The sequence below is a fragment of the Bufo gargarizans genome, chromosome 1 (assembly GCF_014858855.1).
Source record: "Bufo gargarizans isolate SCDJY-AF-19 chromosome 1, ASM1485885v1, whole genome shotgun sequence".
Lineage (NCBI taxonomy): Eukaryota > Metazoa > Chordata > Amphibia > Anura > Bufonidae > Bufo > Bufo gargarizans.
Genome location: NC_058080.1, coordinates 505,034,926 through 505,049,116, shown reverse-complemented (window position 1 = coordinate 505,049,116; position 14,191 = coordinate 505,034,926). Strand labels below are relative to the sequence as shown.

The 14,191-nt window shown below is 39.9% G+C and overlaps 1 protein-coding gene across 3 annotated transcripts in view; it reads left to right on the top strand.

The window, feature by feature from the left end:
- The window catches only part of LOC122924158 (telomerase protein component 1-like), a 76,601-nt gene that overhangs the window by 43,102 nt on the left and 19,308 nt on the right, over positions 1 to 14,191 (top strand). For all 3 annotated transcript variants that reach the window (XM_044275099.1, XM_044275107.1, XM_044275114.1), the window contains exons 24-36: positions 538 to 741; positions 863 to 1,026; positions 3,243 to 3,396; positions 4,288 to 4,467; positions 5,088 to 5,180; positions 5,273 to 5,405; positions 5,481 to 5,634; positions 11,750 to 11,886; positions 11,964 to 12,052; positions 12,138 to 12,252; positions 12,369 to 12,642; positions 12,723 to 12,840; positions 13,252 to 13,376. In XM_044275099.1, coding sequence (XP_044131034.1) covers positions 538 to 741; positions 863 to 1,026; positions 3,243 to 3,396; positions 4,288 to 4,467; positions 5,088 to 5,180; positions 5,273 to 5,405; positions 5,481 to 5,634; positions 11,750 to 11,886; positions 11,964 to 12,052; positions 12,138 to 12,252; positions 12,369 to 12,642; positions 12,723 to 12,840; positions 13,252 to 13,376 — 1,940 coding nt within the window. The remainder of the gene's footprint in view (positions 1 to 537; positions 742 to 862; positions 1,027 to 3,242; positions 3,397 to 4,287; positions 4,468 to 5,087; positions 5,181 to 5,272; positions 5,406 to 5,480; positions 5,635 to 11,749; positions 11,887 to 11,963; positions 12,053 to 12,137; positions 12,253 to 12,368; positions 12,643 to 12,722; positions 12,841 to 13,251; positions 13,377 to 14,191) is intronic.

Here is a 14,191-nt window from a genome sequence, read left to right as displayed (position 1 = left end):
CTGTCTCGTGTGGGCTGTATGCTCCTCTGTATGCCGGCTCCGGCAAACTTCTTGCGCATGCGCCTTTTGTTACAGAGACGCCGAAGATTCTTTGGAGCTCCTCATGTGGATTAGTCTGTTACTGTGCGACTTGAATTTTTTACAGGCTGTATGTACCAGTGTACCAGACGCATTTCGGAACAAAACCGTTCCTTCCTTAGTGGTAACTTAAAATGTTACAAAGCAAAGTTACAATCAAGTGTGCATTAGCTATATTCATTCAAAAAACTAGAAGGCTCATAAGGCCACATTTATATTAATCAAAGGTTTTATGCGAGAACTCATTTAAACACTTAACGGGACCAGGAATGTGTTTTTAAATCTATGTATAGGGATATTGTTTTTATGTTTTTATAATATATATGTTTGAATTGGTTTAGTAAAGTGAAAGCAAATTAACTGTGAGCCGGCCATTTTTTGTTTGTTTTATGTATCAATCATATTTCCATCATATTTAGTCTTTTGCCACAAAAATCGACCAATGCCTACTTTTCTTAGGAAGAGTCAAATGTATCTGAAGATGAAGAAGATCAGCTAACACAGGAAGGCTTTCAAGAATGGCACGAAAGTCACTCTTTTGCTAGAAGCAAGCAAGTTATGCAAGTGTGTGAACAGATCTTGGAGAAGAGACGAGCATCTCCGCCGTCTGGGAGAGTGTTTCTAGTGGTCGGGGAGCCGAGTCAAGGCAAAACTGTGTTTATGGTAATTTATTTTTTGTCACGTGTTGAATACAGGAAGGATTAGTAGTGTGAGGTTGACACTGGACAATGTGATGAGGCTTCTGCATGAACATAATAAGTGCCTTGGTGTGTATCCATTGCAGGCCGACCTTGTGAAAGAACTAAGACTTGTTAGTTCAGCATCAGTCGTCTATCATTTTACCGGGGCAAATCGTAGGTCAAAAGATGTAGAGACCATGTTAAAAAGTTTCTGCAAGCAACTGAATAAGCGTCTGCAAAGAGAAAGCAAGAGTCTCAATTCATACAGGTTTGTGTTTCCATATGTTGACTGGATTTTACGAAGGCTGAGAGATGCAGTGAATACACTGAAACTAATTCTCCATGAAATGCATATATATAAGTTATCACACCGAATCAGTCTCTCTTTTTGTTACTGCTTTAGTCAGCACCAAAGGCTGGATGCAGTCACATGAACTACACGCAGCAAACTGTTATATAACTCCACATACTGAATAGGGTTTTCTGATTCTGAATTCCTCTGTGACTTTCTTGAGACATGTCTGTGCTGTGCTCGGGTTTGTTGGAAACTTGGATGAGAAGTTGGGGACACTGAAATTTTCCTTTTAGAATTTTCCACATACATTTTGCTCTGTTTTAGCCTTAGAAGAAAACGTTACTACAGTGCAAGGCAGCTGGCTATTTTGCTGGTCTCACAGAGCTGTCTGTCATTAATGGCTCATACCCACAACCGTGGTTTTTGTCCGCATGCAATCTGCATTTTTGTGGGTTGAATGCGGACCCATTCACTTCAATGCGTGCTATCTGCATCCGTATGTCCGTTCTGTGGCCCCGGTAAAAAAACAAAACTGTTTTACAGAAAAGCATAGGACTGTTCTATAGAGGGCAGGAAGTTCCCTTAAGCTAGGTGCGGAACGCACATGACTGGTATCTGTCTTTTGCGGATCCGTGATTTGCAGACTGCAAAAACACCAACAGTCGTGTGCATGGGCCCTAATAGTGCATTCACGCATATTTTTTAATGGCATTTCTTTGCACTCTTTTAAACAATTTTTTGCAGCTTTTTTTTGTGGTAAAAACAGCAGCACCAGATGTTAGCTGAAGGTTTATGGAAAATTTAAAATATAGGACATACAAGCGCTTTTTTGTTCATTAGGTGACATTTTTGGTCCTTCTGCCTTTTACATCTTACACTATAGGGAAAGAGACAGAAACACACAATTTACACAGCTTTTTTTAAAAAAAAAATATAGAAACTACAACAAAAAATGCATATTCTGGATTTTTATTTTTTAACTGGTAAAAAAAAAAAAAAAAAACACCAGTGCAAAATGAATTTATGTAAGGGTCTTTGGAGCATTGCATAATAATTATATTCTGCCCTATGGGACTATGATTTCTTCCAGTAACTTACACTACAGTCGATCAGAATTTTATTTTTGCATGAAAAAATGGCTGCTTGTGATTATTCATTATAGGTCCCACTCTTTGAATGTAGGGTTTAGCAACTGGTTGACCATGTGACCTTGCAATCCACTGAGCTTATCTCAATGTGATTGGTTAAATCATTGGTTAAGTGACAGTGTTGCTTCAGCTTTTAGACTTTATTCACTTTGTATTAAAAGTTACTGACAAATGGCACAAAGACACAAAAAGTAAAATTTAATTTGCCTGAATAAGGAATATATTAGACACTTATACTGTCAAACCCCCAAAGATCAGTGACGGATTCACATTAAAGGCTGTGTACACCTTCGGAGGCAACTTTTGTTTGATTGCATTTTACAAATTTTTGGCTAAAAATTATATTTTCAGTTGGCCTTTGTTAAAAATATTGAGCCATTCTGTCACAAAGGGTTAACTGTGTGACTGGTACTTTCACTTTGTGCCAATTAACCTGATCTCTAAACTACTAAGAGATAAACACTTATTTAGGCCACATTCTTATCAGTAAGATAAGAACTGAGCTATAATGAGTGTTTATAATGTCACAGAGCAGTCCATCAGCTCCCCAACTGACGGAAAAGGCAGAAAATCCACAGGCACCTACTACAGAATCTCAGCTAGGTACACAAAAAAGGATTCCATAATTTTAATAAAGACCAATTGAAAAAAAGATTTTTAACTTAAAACAAGTACAATACAATAATATAAAAAAATGCCCCCAAAGGTGTTCAAACAAAAAAAAATTGTTTTTCTCAAAGTTAAGCGTAAGTTCATTGCTCATGCCAAACTTTGCTATAAAAAAATTGACTGAGAAAACGGCAGTCATACTAAAGTCAGGTTGCGGACCATTGACTCCTTTTGGCTCACTATGACTCTCGGACGTACAGTATACATCATTATAGTATACAGTTGTTACTTACATACTCGTTTTAAAAGAAAGATGGAAATGTTCACAGCACCAGACACTTCGGGAATATGTTGTACACATTGAAGATTTTCTGTAAAAGCAAATACCTCAACACTAAGTGAAAAACGCTCCTCTTCGCTGTCTTACTACAGGGATGCTTTAGCTGAATTTCAGGCTCTGCTTCTCTTAATTCCTCACTCTTTGAAACGGAATGACACGTTGACGATACTCATAGACGGGGCCGATGTCCTGTGTGGATGTGCCGGGGAGCTCACTTCTGACTGGATCCCAGATTTCCTCCCTCAGGTACTTAACTTCTTTTATCCATTCTGTAGCCAGGTAAACTGAAGTTTAGTCTAAAGGTGGCCATACACATCCATACACGTTCAATAGCTGTCAGCTGATCAATTGTTCGGCTGATGGCTATCTCTCCCAACTCCCTCCCGGCTCCTGGTGTATATGTATTCAATGGGGACAGAGGAGAAAAACACTGCCAGACACCTCTGTCCAGCAGCTTATCTCCCATAGAACAAAAGGATCGGGTGAAAATATTGAGTTCCTCAGACACATTAAGGCCCCATTCATACAACCGTATTTCTGGTCTGCATCCGATTCGCATTCGGATTGGATGCAGATCCATTTGTAGGGCTGCAAAAAATCCATATGTCTGTTCTGCGGCATTGTTACAATGGGTCCGCCCAAAAAAAAAAAGGATGCAACACAGATGTCACGCGAAAATCATCCTTTTTTTTTTTTTGCTGACCACAAAATACGGTAGTGTGAATGCACCCTAAGTTGTCGGCCGGTTCGGCCAACAATACACTGTGTTTGGAGACCTTTAAGCTGGCAATTCACATTAGATGTATGTCAGCTGAACCTACCAATTCTAATGTGTAAGGAGGGTGTCCATTCTCCCCAGATGTCAGATGTTAAAGGAGAGAAGGATAGCATTGTTTGATTTTAACATGCCCAAATCTGGTAGAGATAAGCCACCTGCTTAGAGGTGACTGGTGGCGCCTACTGTGAGCACGCTATGCTAAGCCAAGTGCACATGTGTTTGAGAAGATCAGGAGCAGTAGCTTTTGGCCAAATGTGCGTTGCCAGGTAAAATTATAGGTGGAAGTATCACCTAGATTGTAAAGTGCTTGCTCTCTATTGATTGTACTCTTCCATACTAGTTGTCTTTTGCTTTTGCAGAGAGTTAACATGGTTCTGAGTGTAACTGAGGGATCCTCTTTATGCGGCACCCTTAGAAAGTGCAAGGGCATCACTGTCATTCCCCTAGGAAGACTGGAACCAAGTGAGCGGGCTGAGCTGGTCAGAGGAAAGCTTGCCGTCTATGGAAAAAAGCTGGAAGAATCTGCCTTTAATAACCAGGTCAGATGTTGGTGCTCAGTCTTCTATCTTCTTATGTAGACTAGTGCTTCATGTACACTTCTTTAAAGGGGTTTACGGTATATTAATGACCCATCTTCAGGATAGGTCATCAGTAAGAGATCGATGGGTTACAGTGCCAGGCACCCCCACCAGTTAGCTGTTTCGGGCAGCCATGGCTTCGGGAACTATACAGTGTACAGCTCTGTACACTGTGTAGTGCCCGTGATTGGGTACTACAGCTCAGCTGCCATCCAAGTGAATGAGAGCTGAGCCTGCAATATGCCGGTGCTGAAAAGTACACAATGTATGGAGCCTTCTGCTTCCATCTGTACACTGCATATTTTCCTGCCCTGGACCTCTGTCAGTCTGATATTGATGACCGGTAGTATAAAATCCTGGAATACCCCTTTAACCTACCAAGAAATTCTTTTTTATGAAAGAATAATACAATAATAATGCACTGGCAAGTTCCTTTTTATTCTTTTTGTTGTATCTTTTTATAATGGCTTGCACTGGTAGTTTACTGAAACCCATTGACTATGTTATGAACAAGATTCTTCTCTACACTGGAATAGGAACAGTCAGTCACTTACGACTTTAATGTCATTCATTTCATGCAGATGCATCTCTTGATGATTAAGAAGGGGACACGCGACCCTCTGTATCTAACTCTTGCCTGCGAGGAGCTGCGAGCTAATGCTGTCTTCGAGAAGGTCAGTTTCTACTTCTTACATTCTCCCACCATTGCATGTACGCAGTGAGGTCATAGCATTATCTGTCCTTAACTGACCATATACTTATGCAGCTCTCTGAGGATATACAGAAGTTGCCAGCCAGCCTTCCACAATTACTTCAGAAGAGACTAAATACCTTAGAAGAAGAACATGGAACTGACAATGTCACGGTTGCTTTGACTGCCATTTGCATTTCACAGAAGGGTATGACTATAGCCACCTTTGGAATTGAAGGTAAACCAGCATGTGGGGCCAAAAGTAACGTATATGCTCTTTCAGGACTTTTGGAGAGAGACTTGCTCAGGATCCTAAGTTCACTGCAGTGGGTTAAATCTATATACACAGCCAGCTGGAGTGAGATGCTGGCTGCAGCCACTCATACAGACAGTCTTCCCATGGCTACTTTTTCACTGCTCCTCGGGGGACTGAGAAGGTGAGGCCCCTGAAGCTTTGTCATGTACGAACACTTTCATTGTTGAAGAGGCCTTGACTGCTCTACCAAACAGGGTGCATGTTTTCTTAAAATTCTGCATTGTGCCATGCGTCTACCTGGAAATTGATGAATGAATGACTGGCTGTTAGCATTCCTCTTGTCAATGGGGCGTGCCCCTATACAGTCTGACACTAGCACTGATTGGACAGTGTTATTGAGGGCACACCCCATTGACAAGGGAAACGGTAAAACCCAAGTGTCAATTTATTTATACATTTCAAGGATGAATAACAACATAATGCAAAGTTGATGTTCCAAAATGATTTTATAGGGTATGCAAATATTTACTGAACTAGAAATGTCAGGTCAACTTTTTTTTTTTCCTTCTTAAATATTTCTTTATTGTTATACAAAACACATTAAATATACAGTATCTGACCGTCCGACGGGTCATTACAATAATCATTCAAATTAACTTTTTACCCCTACCACCCCCCCAACCCGCCCAAGTGCATCACTATTTATAATAACAGTATAAGGTACTATATATAATAACAATATATGGCTATATTTATTTTTCCTTTCCCCTTCTTCCACCCTCCCCCTTTTTCCCCTTTACAACTATCCCTTTGTTACCATCGTCTCAAGAATATTCATCTATAGATTGGATAAAAATTACAACTTTTTATTTACAGCCGTCAGAAAAAGATGAAAAAAAAAGGCAAGGAAAAACATCCCATTCTTATCCTATACATACCCAACTGTTTTTACTCTCCAATTTACCATCCCCCCAAAGACGTGGGGGAGGGGGAGACGTGCAATACAAAAAAAAAACAAAAAAACCCTATCTATCCAGCCCTAAAGTAACCAGCTCTTCCATATTTCATCCGTAATTTTTCCTTTTCTACTATGGCCCTCCGTTACCCGTTCTTCTTTAATCATGTCCTCTACTGCTTTTCTCCACTGCCGAACTGTTGGAGGGTCAACCCCTACCCATTTCTTGAGTATTAAGAGTCTAGCTTGAAATAAAACCTTACTAAGGACCATACTTATATCTCTATTTAAACCCAGATGTTCGGTTGCCCCCAGAATACACGTCATCGGATCCTCTGATATTTGAACCTTCAAGATTCGATATATAGTATCTGTTATTTCTGTCCAATATCTAAACAATCTGGGGCATCTCCAGAAGCAATGCATTAAGTCAGCTCTCTCTCCCCCACATTTTATACAATCATCCGAGGATCTAACGCCCATTCTTTTTAGTATCCATGGGGATCTATGCAACCTGTGAACCACAAAAAATTTTGAAATCTTATGTGAACCCCTATTTGAAACTCGAGAATAGTTCTTTAATGCATCGTTCCATTTTTCTTCCGTAAAAAATTCCAGTTCATTCTCCCATTTTTTCCTAGCTAATATTGTAACCCGTTTCTTTTTTCCCCCCATCAGTATCTTATATCTTTTTGCCGTTATTCCTCTTCTTTCACCCAGATTAGTAAATTTATGTAATATCTCAGATCTTTCCATCTTATATTTATCCTCTTGCATAACTGACCTCAATGCATTCCTAAACTGAAAGTATTTGTATATGTCCTTATACGGTATACCAAACTCTATGACCATTGTATTAAAGTCTTTCAATTTACCCTGTTCAAATATCTGGTTTAAGTATTTCATCCCCTTTTTCTCCCAGTCGATATACATTTTAATCCCCTGCAGTTCCTTAAGGTTAATATTTTTCCATATAGGTGTATATTGCAAAAACCCTTTAATCTCTAGTATTTTTTTAATCTCCACCCATATATATTCCATTAAATTTAAAACTCTATTTCCTATATTTTTTCCTCCCAGTGTACCCGATTCCAACACCTCTAAAAAGTTCCATTCTTCTTTCCATCCCAATCTATTTACTACCTGACTACCCACCAACCCATCCAAACTACTCTTTATTTGACCATATTGTGTAATTATATAATAGAAAAACCAATTCGGAACTGCAAGTCCACCTTCTCTCACTGGGAGTTGAAGTATCTCTCTCTTTATTCTGGGAATCTTACCTTTCCAAAGAAAATCTCCCATTAACCTATCAAGCAATCTAAAGGTATCCTGCGACAACCTAACTGGGGCATTTTGAAGGACATATAGTATTTTGGGGAGAAAAAACATTTTTATTAAGTTTACCCGACCCTGTATTGAAATTGGTAATTTACGCCAGACATGTATTTTGGCCCCAAGTTCTTTTTTTTTTTTTAAATCAGATCTTTTTTATTGAAAAATGTACAAAGTAAATGCACACTATAGCGTGTCACAACCAATATGACATACAGACACATTATTCAGAAAATCTGGTAACACACAGAATACCAATCCATGAGTAAAAATCAAATTTCCGCCCAACTCCCCAACCCCCCCCCATCCCACCCATCCCGCCCCCTCTTAATCTACACAATACATAGGCGCACTAACATATATTCCTATGCAGACGTCGAGACGACAGCCACGGTTCCCATAATTTTTCAAATTTTGCTGGGCATCCACGCTTCTGGTATACCATCCGTTCATAGCTTAACATTGTGTCAACAGCACTTAGGAATTCACCTAGGGTTGGCGGCGCTGTCTGTATCCAGTGCAGAGCGATCAACTTCCTAGCAACATATAACACTCTACCTATAGCTATTTTATGCACCTGACTAGTGGCCAGTTCAGATACGTATCCCAACACACACACTTTCGGATCAGGCGGCACCGGCACCTTATAAACGTCCTGTATCGTCTGAGATACCATCTCCCAGTATCTCCCTAATCTCTCGCACGTCCACAACATATGCAACAGATCAGCAGAAGCCATAGAGCACCTTGGACATTCATCCGAGGGTCTAAACCCTATGCGAAACAAAAAAAACGGTGTCTTGTAGACCCTATGGACAATGAACAGTTGCGAGAGTTTACGCCCCTCACTCAAGGAGGAGAGAGGTATCGCCTCCAGTATGTCAGACCATTGGTCATCAGTTAACTCGCCAACATCCTTCTCCCATTTACCTTTAGCCGCAAGCGGCCCCAAGTTCTTTTATTAGGGGAAGTACATTTAATTTTTCATATTCTCCTATGTTTCCGGAGATTTGTATCCCCAAATATTTAAAATGTTCTTGTTTTCCTAACACCTGCACCTTTAGGAACCCCTGTGGTTGTGCATCTCCCAACATCAACATATATGATTTCCCCCAATTAATATTTAAACCAGAAAAACAACCAAACTTATCTATTATATCTATAACTCTATTAAACTGGTCTCCAGTATTGTGCATAAATAATAAAATATCGTCCGCGTACATTAACAATTTTTCTTCCCCACCCTCATAGTGAAAGCCTATAATTTCCCTATCGTTTCTTATTATACATGCCATAGGTTCGATCGCGATAGCGAATAATAGTGGAGAGAGAGGGCATCCCTGCCTAGTGCCCCGGTATAGGGCAAGGGGCAGGGACAAGCTCCCATCCACCATCACTCTGGCCCACGGATCCTTATATATTAACTGTATCCATCTTATAAATCCTTCCCCTATACCGACCCTTTTTAATACTGCCCATAAATATTCCCATTCAATACAGTCGAATGCCTTTTGGGCATCCAATGATAGTATGGCTTTCTCCCCCGCTTCTATTCTATTAGCTTCAATATTTAAATACAACCTTCTTATATTTGAGTATATCGTTCTACCCGGTATAAAACCTGTTTGATCTAGATTTATTATACCCTTAACCACCCTCGAAAGTCTATCGGCCAAAACTTTTGCCAGAATTTTAACATCGGTATTTAAAAGTGATATTGGCCTATATGATCCCGGGTCTAGTTGTTCTTTGCCCTTTTTTGGAATTAATGTTATAATTGCCTCTTTCATAGAGTCTGGTAGGTCCCCAATTTTTTTAGCCTCATCCAATGTTGTTTTTAGTTCAGGTACTAACACCTGGGAGAAGGTTTTATAAATTTCAAAAGGGAGCCCATCACATCCTGGTGCTTTTTCAGATTTTACCTGCCCTAAAACCTTATTTATTTCTGCAATTGATATTTCTTTTTCTAGAAATACTTTTTGGGCCTGGGATATCTCCCTAAGAGGGATATGTTCTAAATACGAGTCTAATTCTTGTTTTGAATATTGTGCCCTAGACTTGTATACCTCCTGGAAATATTTTAAAAACACCTCTTTAACTCCTTCTGGTGTATTAATAGTCTCACCCATTTTATCTTTAATCGCCCCTATCCAGGATTTCTCTCTTTGATTTCTTGCTATATTTGCCAAGATTTTACCAACTTTTTCTCCCTCTGTGGCCAACCGGATCCCTTGAAAAATTAATTCTTTCCTACTTCTCTCCATATGATATACCTTTAGCTTTTCCTGTTCTTCCTCCCATATTTTCTTATTATAGTCAGTGGGATATCTCATACATGTTATAGCTAATTCCTGGATTTTTTTTTCCAAAGCAATCCCCATTTCCCTAGTAGTTTTTTTCCAGTGGTTCACTTTTTTACAAAGCAATCCTCTTAGATATGCTTTAGCCGTATCCCAGACAATTAACCTACTTGCGGAGTAGTTGTTTTCCCTAAAAAAAATTTTTAATTCTTCCATTATACTTTCTTTATCTGGAATCATTGGTAACCAATGGGGGTTAAACTTAAACGGTAGTGAGGCCTTCTTTTTATTCAAATCTAGTTCCATTACCACGGCATTATGATCTGATAGAGCCATGGGGAGATACTTTATTTTAATCCTATTGTAGGACATCAAATTTTTATTTCCCAGGGCCATATCTATTCTAGACCAGGTTTGGTGTGTTTTGGAGTAGCAGGAATACATATTTTCATCCGGGTTCTGGAGGCGCCAAACATCAATCCAGTTAAATTCGTGGGCTAATTTATAAAAATCTACTTTTTGTGTTCTTCCCCCTCTGCTAGAGGATCTATCCCTGAGTGGATCCATAACTGCATTATAGTCTCCAATCGCAATCATTATAGCTTCCTGTCTATCCAGCATGAATCCATACAGTTGATATAAGATCTCTGACTTATACGGTGGAGGAATATAGATGTTTGCATCTACCATTTTAACCCCTTCTATATTACAATATAGAAAGAGGTATCTGCCACATTCATCGGCCTCACACATCAAACATTCAAATTTTATTTTATTATGGATCAAAATTGAGACCCCTCTTGAGTAAGTAGTATATACAGAATGGTAACTTTCCCCTATCCATCTCTTCTGCAACCATCTTAAAGATTCTTTATCCAAATGTGTCTCTTGTAGACAAATGATAGCTGGCAGAAACCTTTTCATCCACTCAAGGATAGCATACCTCTTCACTCTCTCCCTTAAACCCCTCGTATTCAGCGAAACAATCCTAACCATCTAGCAGAGGGGGAGAAAGAGAAAAAAAAACAAAAAAAAAACACACACGTCTCCCTCTCCCTCAACCCACCCCCTCCCATCCTAAATAGCCCCCCTCCCTGCTATCCAGCAGTCGGGGCGACTCCATAACTTAGCATACTAGCTCCTTCCCTCTCCGCATCCCCCGGCCTCATAGGCCCTCCCCGTCCGCCCAATCGCTAACCTCCTCCGGAGTCTGAAAAAAAACAGTCCTGCCTTTATATTCCACCCTTAATTTTGTCGGAAAGAGTAGACTATATTTCAAACCTGCTTCCCTTAATCTTTTCTTAACAACAATATACTCTTTCCTATGGGCGTTAGTGTATGCAGAATAATCTGGAAATAACCTTATCTTTACACCCTGTATCTGGTACTTTTCGGAGGTTCTTGCATCGGTTAATATTCTATCACGGTCCCTGCCTAATAGACATTTAACCAATATCTGTCTAGGGGATTCTCCTGGAACCCTCTTTCTTGTAGGGACCCTATGCGCTCTTTCAATAGCAAACAATAGCAAACAATTCAATAGCAAACAATAGCAAACAGGTCAACTTTAACTTCATATTTATCCTATATAAAATATTGTCCTCACCTATTGTAATCATTCACTAAACCATTCATGAATTAAATCAGGTCCGTCAGTCAGTTGGTGTTGCTCATGGTGTTCTTGCCACTTGCTTGTTTTACAGTGTTCTTGGTCTCTGGAGCCATAATTTGACATCTGAGCCCAGGCTGCATCTTTCTAGTTGTCTTCTACGAGAAGCTGTGGAGAAACGTTATTTTGGAAAACCAGAAGTTGTGAGTGCAGTGCATCTTCTTATGGCTGGTAAGAAAGTTTCTGACTTTTTCCTAATCACATTTGTTTCGGACGTCAATTTCATTCATGTATTTTCTTTCTTATAGCATACTTCTGGACAGTGTCCTCCCCTAAAGATCCAGACTCCTCTCCTGTTCTCCATGCTGAATGCCTGAGTGAGCTGTCCCATCATCTGGTAGGTAACCTTTGTGAAAACCTCTTTGGACAGATATGTTTATATACATAAGTGAAGAATTAAGTCATTGTATTTAATTTCTTAGCTCTGTGGAATGCAGTTCCACACTCTTGGTCAGCTTCTTGTACACCTTCCTTTCCTGCGGGCACATGCCAGCTTGGGTCTTTTACCACACTTATGCCAGGTCTATAGCAACTATGGTGAGTTTTTGCAGTTATCTCTGTATATCTGTTCATAGAGTTAGGCTAGTACAAGCCTATGATAGGTAATGTGTCTTTGGATTTATGCATGTTAACCCATTATATTTTTCTACAAGGGATTGCACTTTCAAAAAGACCTTCATCATGGGAACACATGGAGACTGATCCGTCAGCACCTGAACCTCCTGTGAGGGTATTCAGGGAATTCATTGAGCGATCCTTACACATTCTCTCCCGGAACCCCTCTCTGTTTTATCAGTTAGCTCTGAATGAGCCCCACTGTTCCCCGGTTTGCATCCAGGCTCAAGAGATTTTGGCCGAGTGGAGTTCAGAAAGCCAGTTTATTACAGTTTGGGAAAATAAGCCCAAATCTGTAAATTTCTGCAGCAGGTAAGGGATTGTGCGATGACTTAGATTCTTGAGTTATTATTATTTTGTACCAGCAACTAAAGTGTTTTTCTCTCACACAGCAAATCTTTGGATGTTCCTTCTACACCGGGTTGTGTTGGACTGAGTTGCAAAGGAAACTTTGCAGTTGTGGGCACCAGTGATGGCTCGTTGCATATTCTACATACAGACAGTGGAGAGGTGACTACTTCCATTCACCCCTGAGTCTGCTATAGGTTAAAAAGAGGGTAGATGTACCAGATCTGAAACTATGGGTACTCTTGATAAATTCCAAAATTTGCATTTAACCAATTCAATACCTCAAACAAGAATTAAGACCCGATTGAGATATTTTTTTTCTTTGTGTCACATTCAATGGTAGAACTTACAAGAAATAAAATGGTGAACGAATATTGACACTGTACAATATTAAAGAAGCATAAAATGCTTCAGCGTTTGTCCATATCTGATATTGGAACCATGAACTTGTACTTCAACAGGCATGCATTTACCAGACCTAGAGTACACTAATCCATTTATGTTTAGGCTTGATGCCAGTTGTAGCATTTGTATCTGTGTAGTTTAGGTGAAATTTCTTTGTGTATGTTCCAGGAAATCAGAACATTGTATAGTGGCTGTGATGGGGTCTCTTGCTGTGCATTTATTTCTGATACATTACTCTGTGTTGGATCCTATGATGGAACATTGGAGATATGGAACATAACAGACGGCTGTCGGTAAGATGCTCATAATCTGACTCTGTGACTCTGCAAGACAAAGAAAGGGGCCTTAGTATGCGACCTCTGTCCAAGCATGTAATACATGTTTTAGTATTATAGAATTACAGTTTTAATAATCTGAGGTTATAATTGCTCAGCCAGAAAATGAAGTCTAATTCAAGTTGCATGCATGTTTTTGCCATGATTTTCCCAGATTGTGGTAAAAAGCAAAACATGACCACAATGTGTGAATAGGCACTTGGATTTGGCCAGCTTCTTTACCACATACACAGGCTTGTCCTCCACTGGGTTATGGAGTATGTCTCCATAACCCAGTGGAGGACAAGCCTTAAAGGGGTTGTACAGTCCATTTGTATTGATGACCTATCCTCAAGATAGGTCATCCATATCTGATCGACTGGGGTCCAGCTCCCGGCAACCCCACCAATCTGCTGTTTGAAGATGAGGTGGCACTCCCCGGAGCGCTACTTCTTCTTCATTACACTACTTGTCATCTCGGAAGTGCAGTGTAATTGCAAGAACTTGTAATTACACTAAGCCTCCGTTGCAAATGAGAGGATGCGCAGTGTAATGAAGAGGAAGCAGCTCTCACATGGAGCATTGCCTCCTCTTCAAACAGCTGATCAGCGGGGGTGTCAGACTGCTGCCGAACAGATATTAATGACCTAACCTGACAACAGGTCATTAAGATAAACAGGCTGCACAACCCCTTTAAAAGTGCCAGTTTGGCCACTCCAGAAGGCATTAGGAAGATGGACATAAATGACCATTACTTGGAGAGGAATACACATACTGTAATTTTACTCATTGCT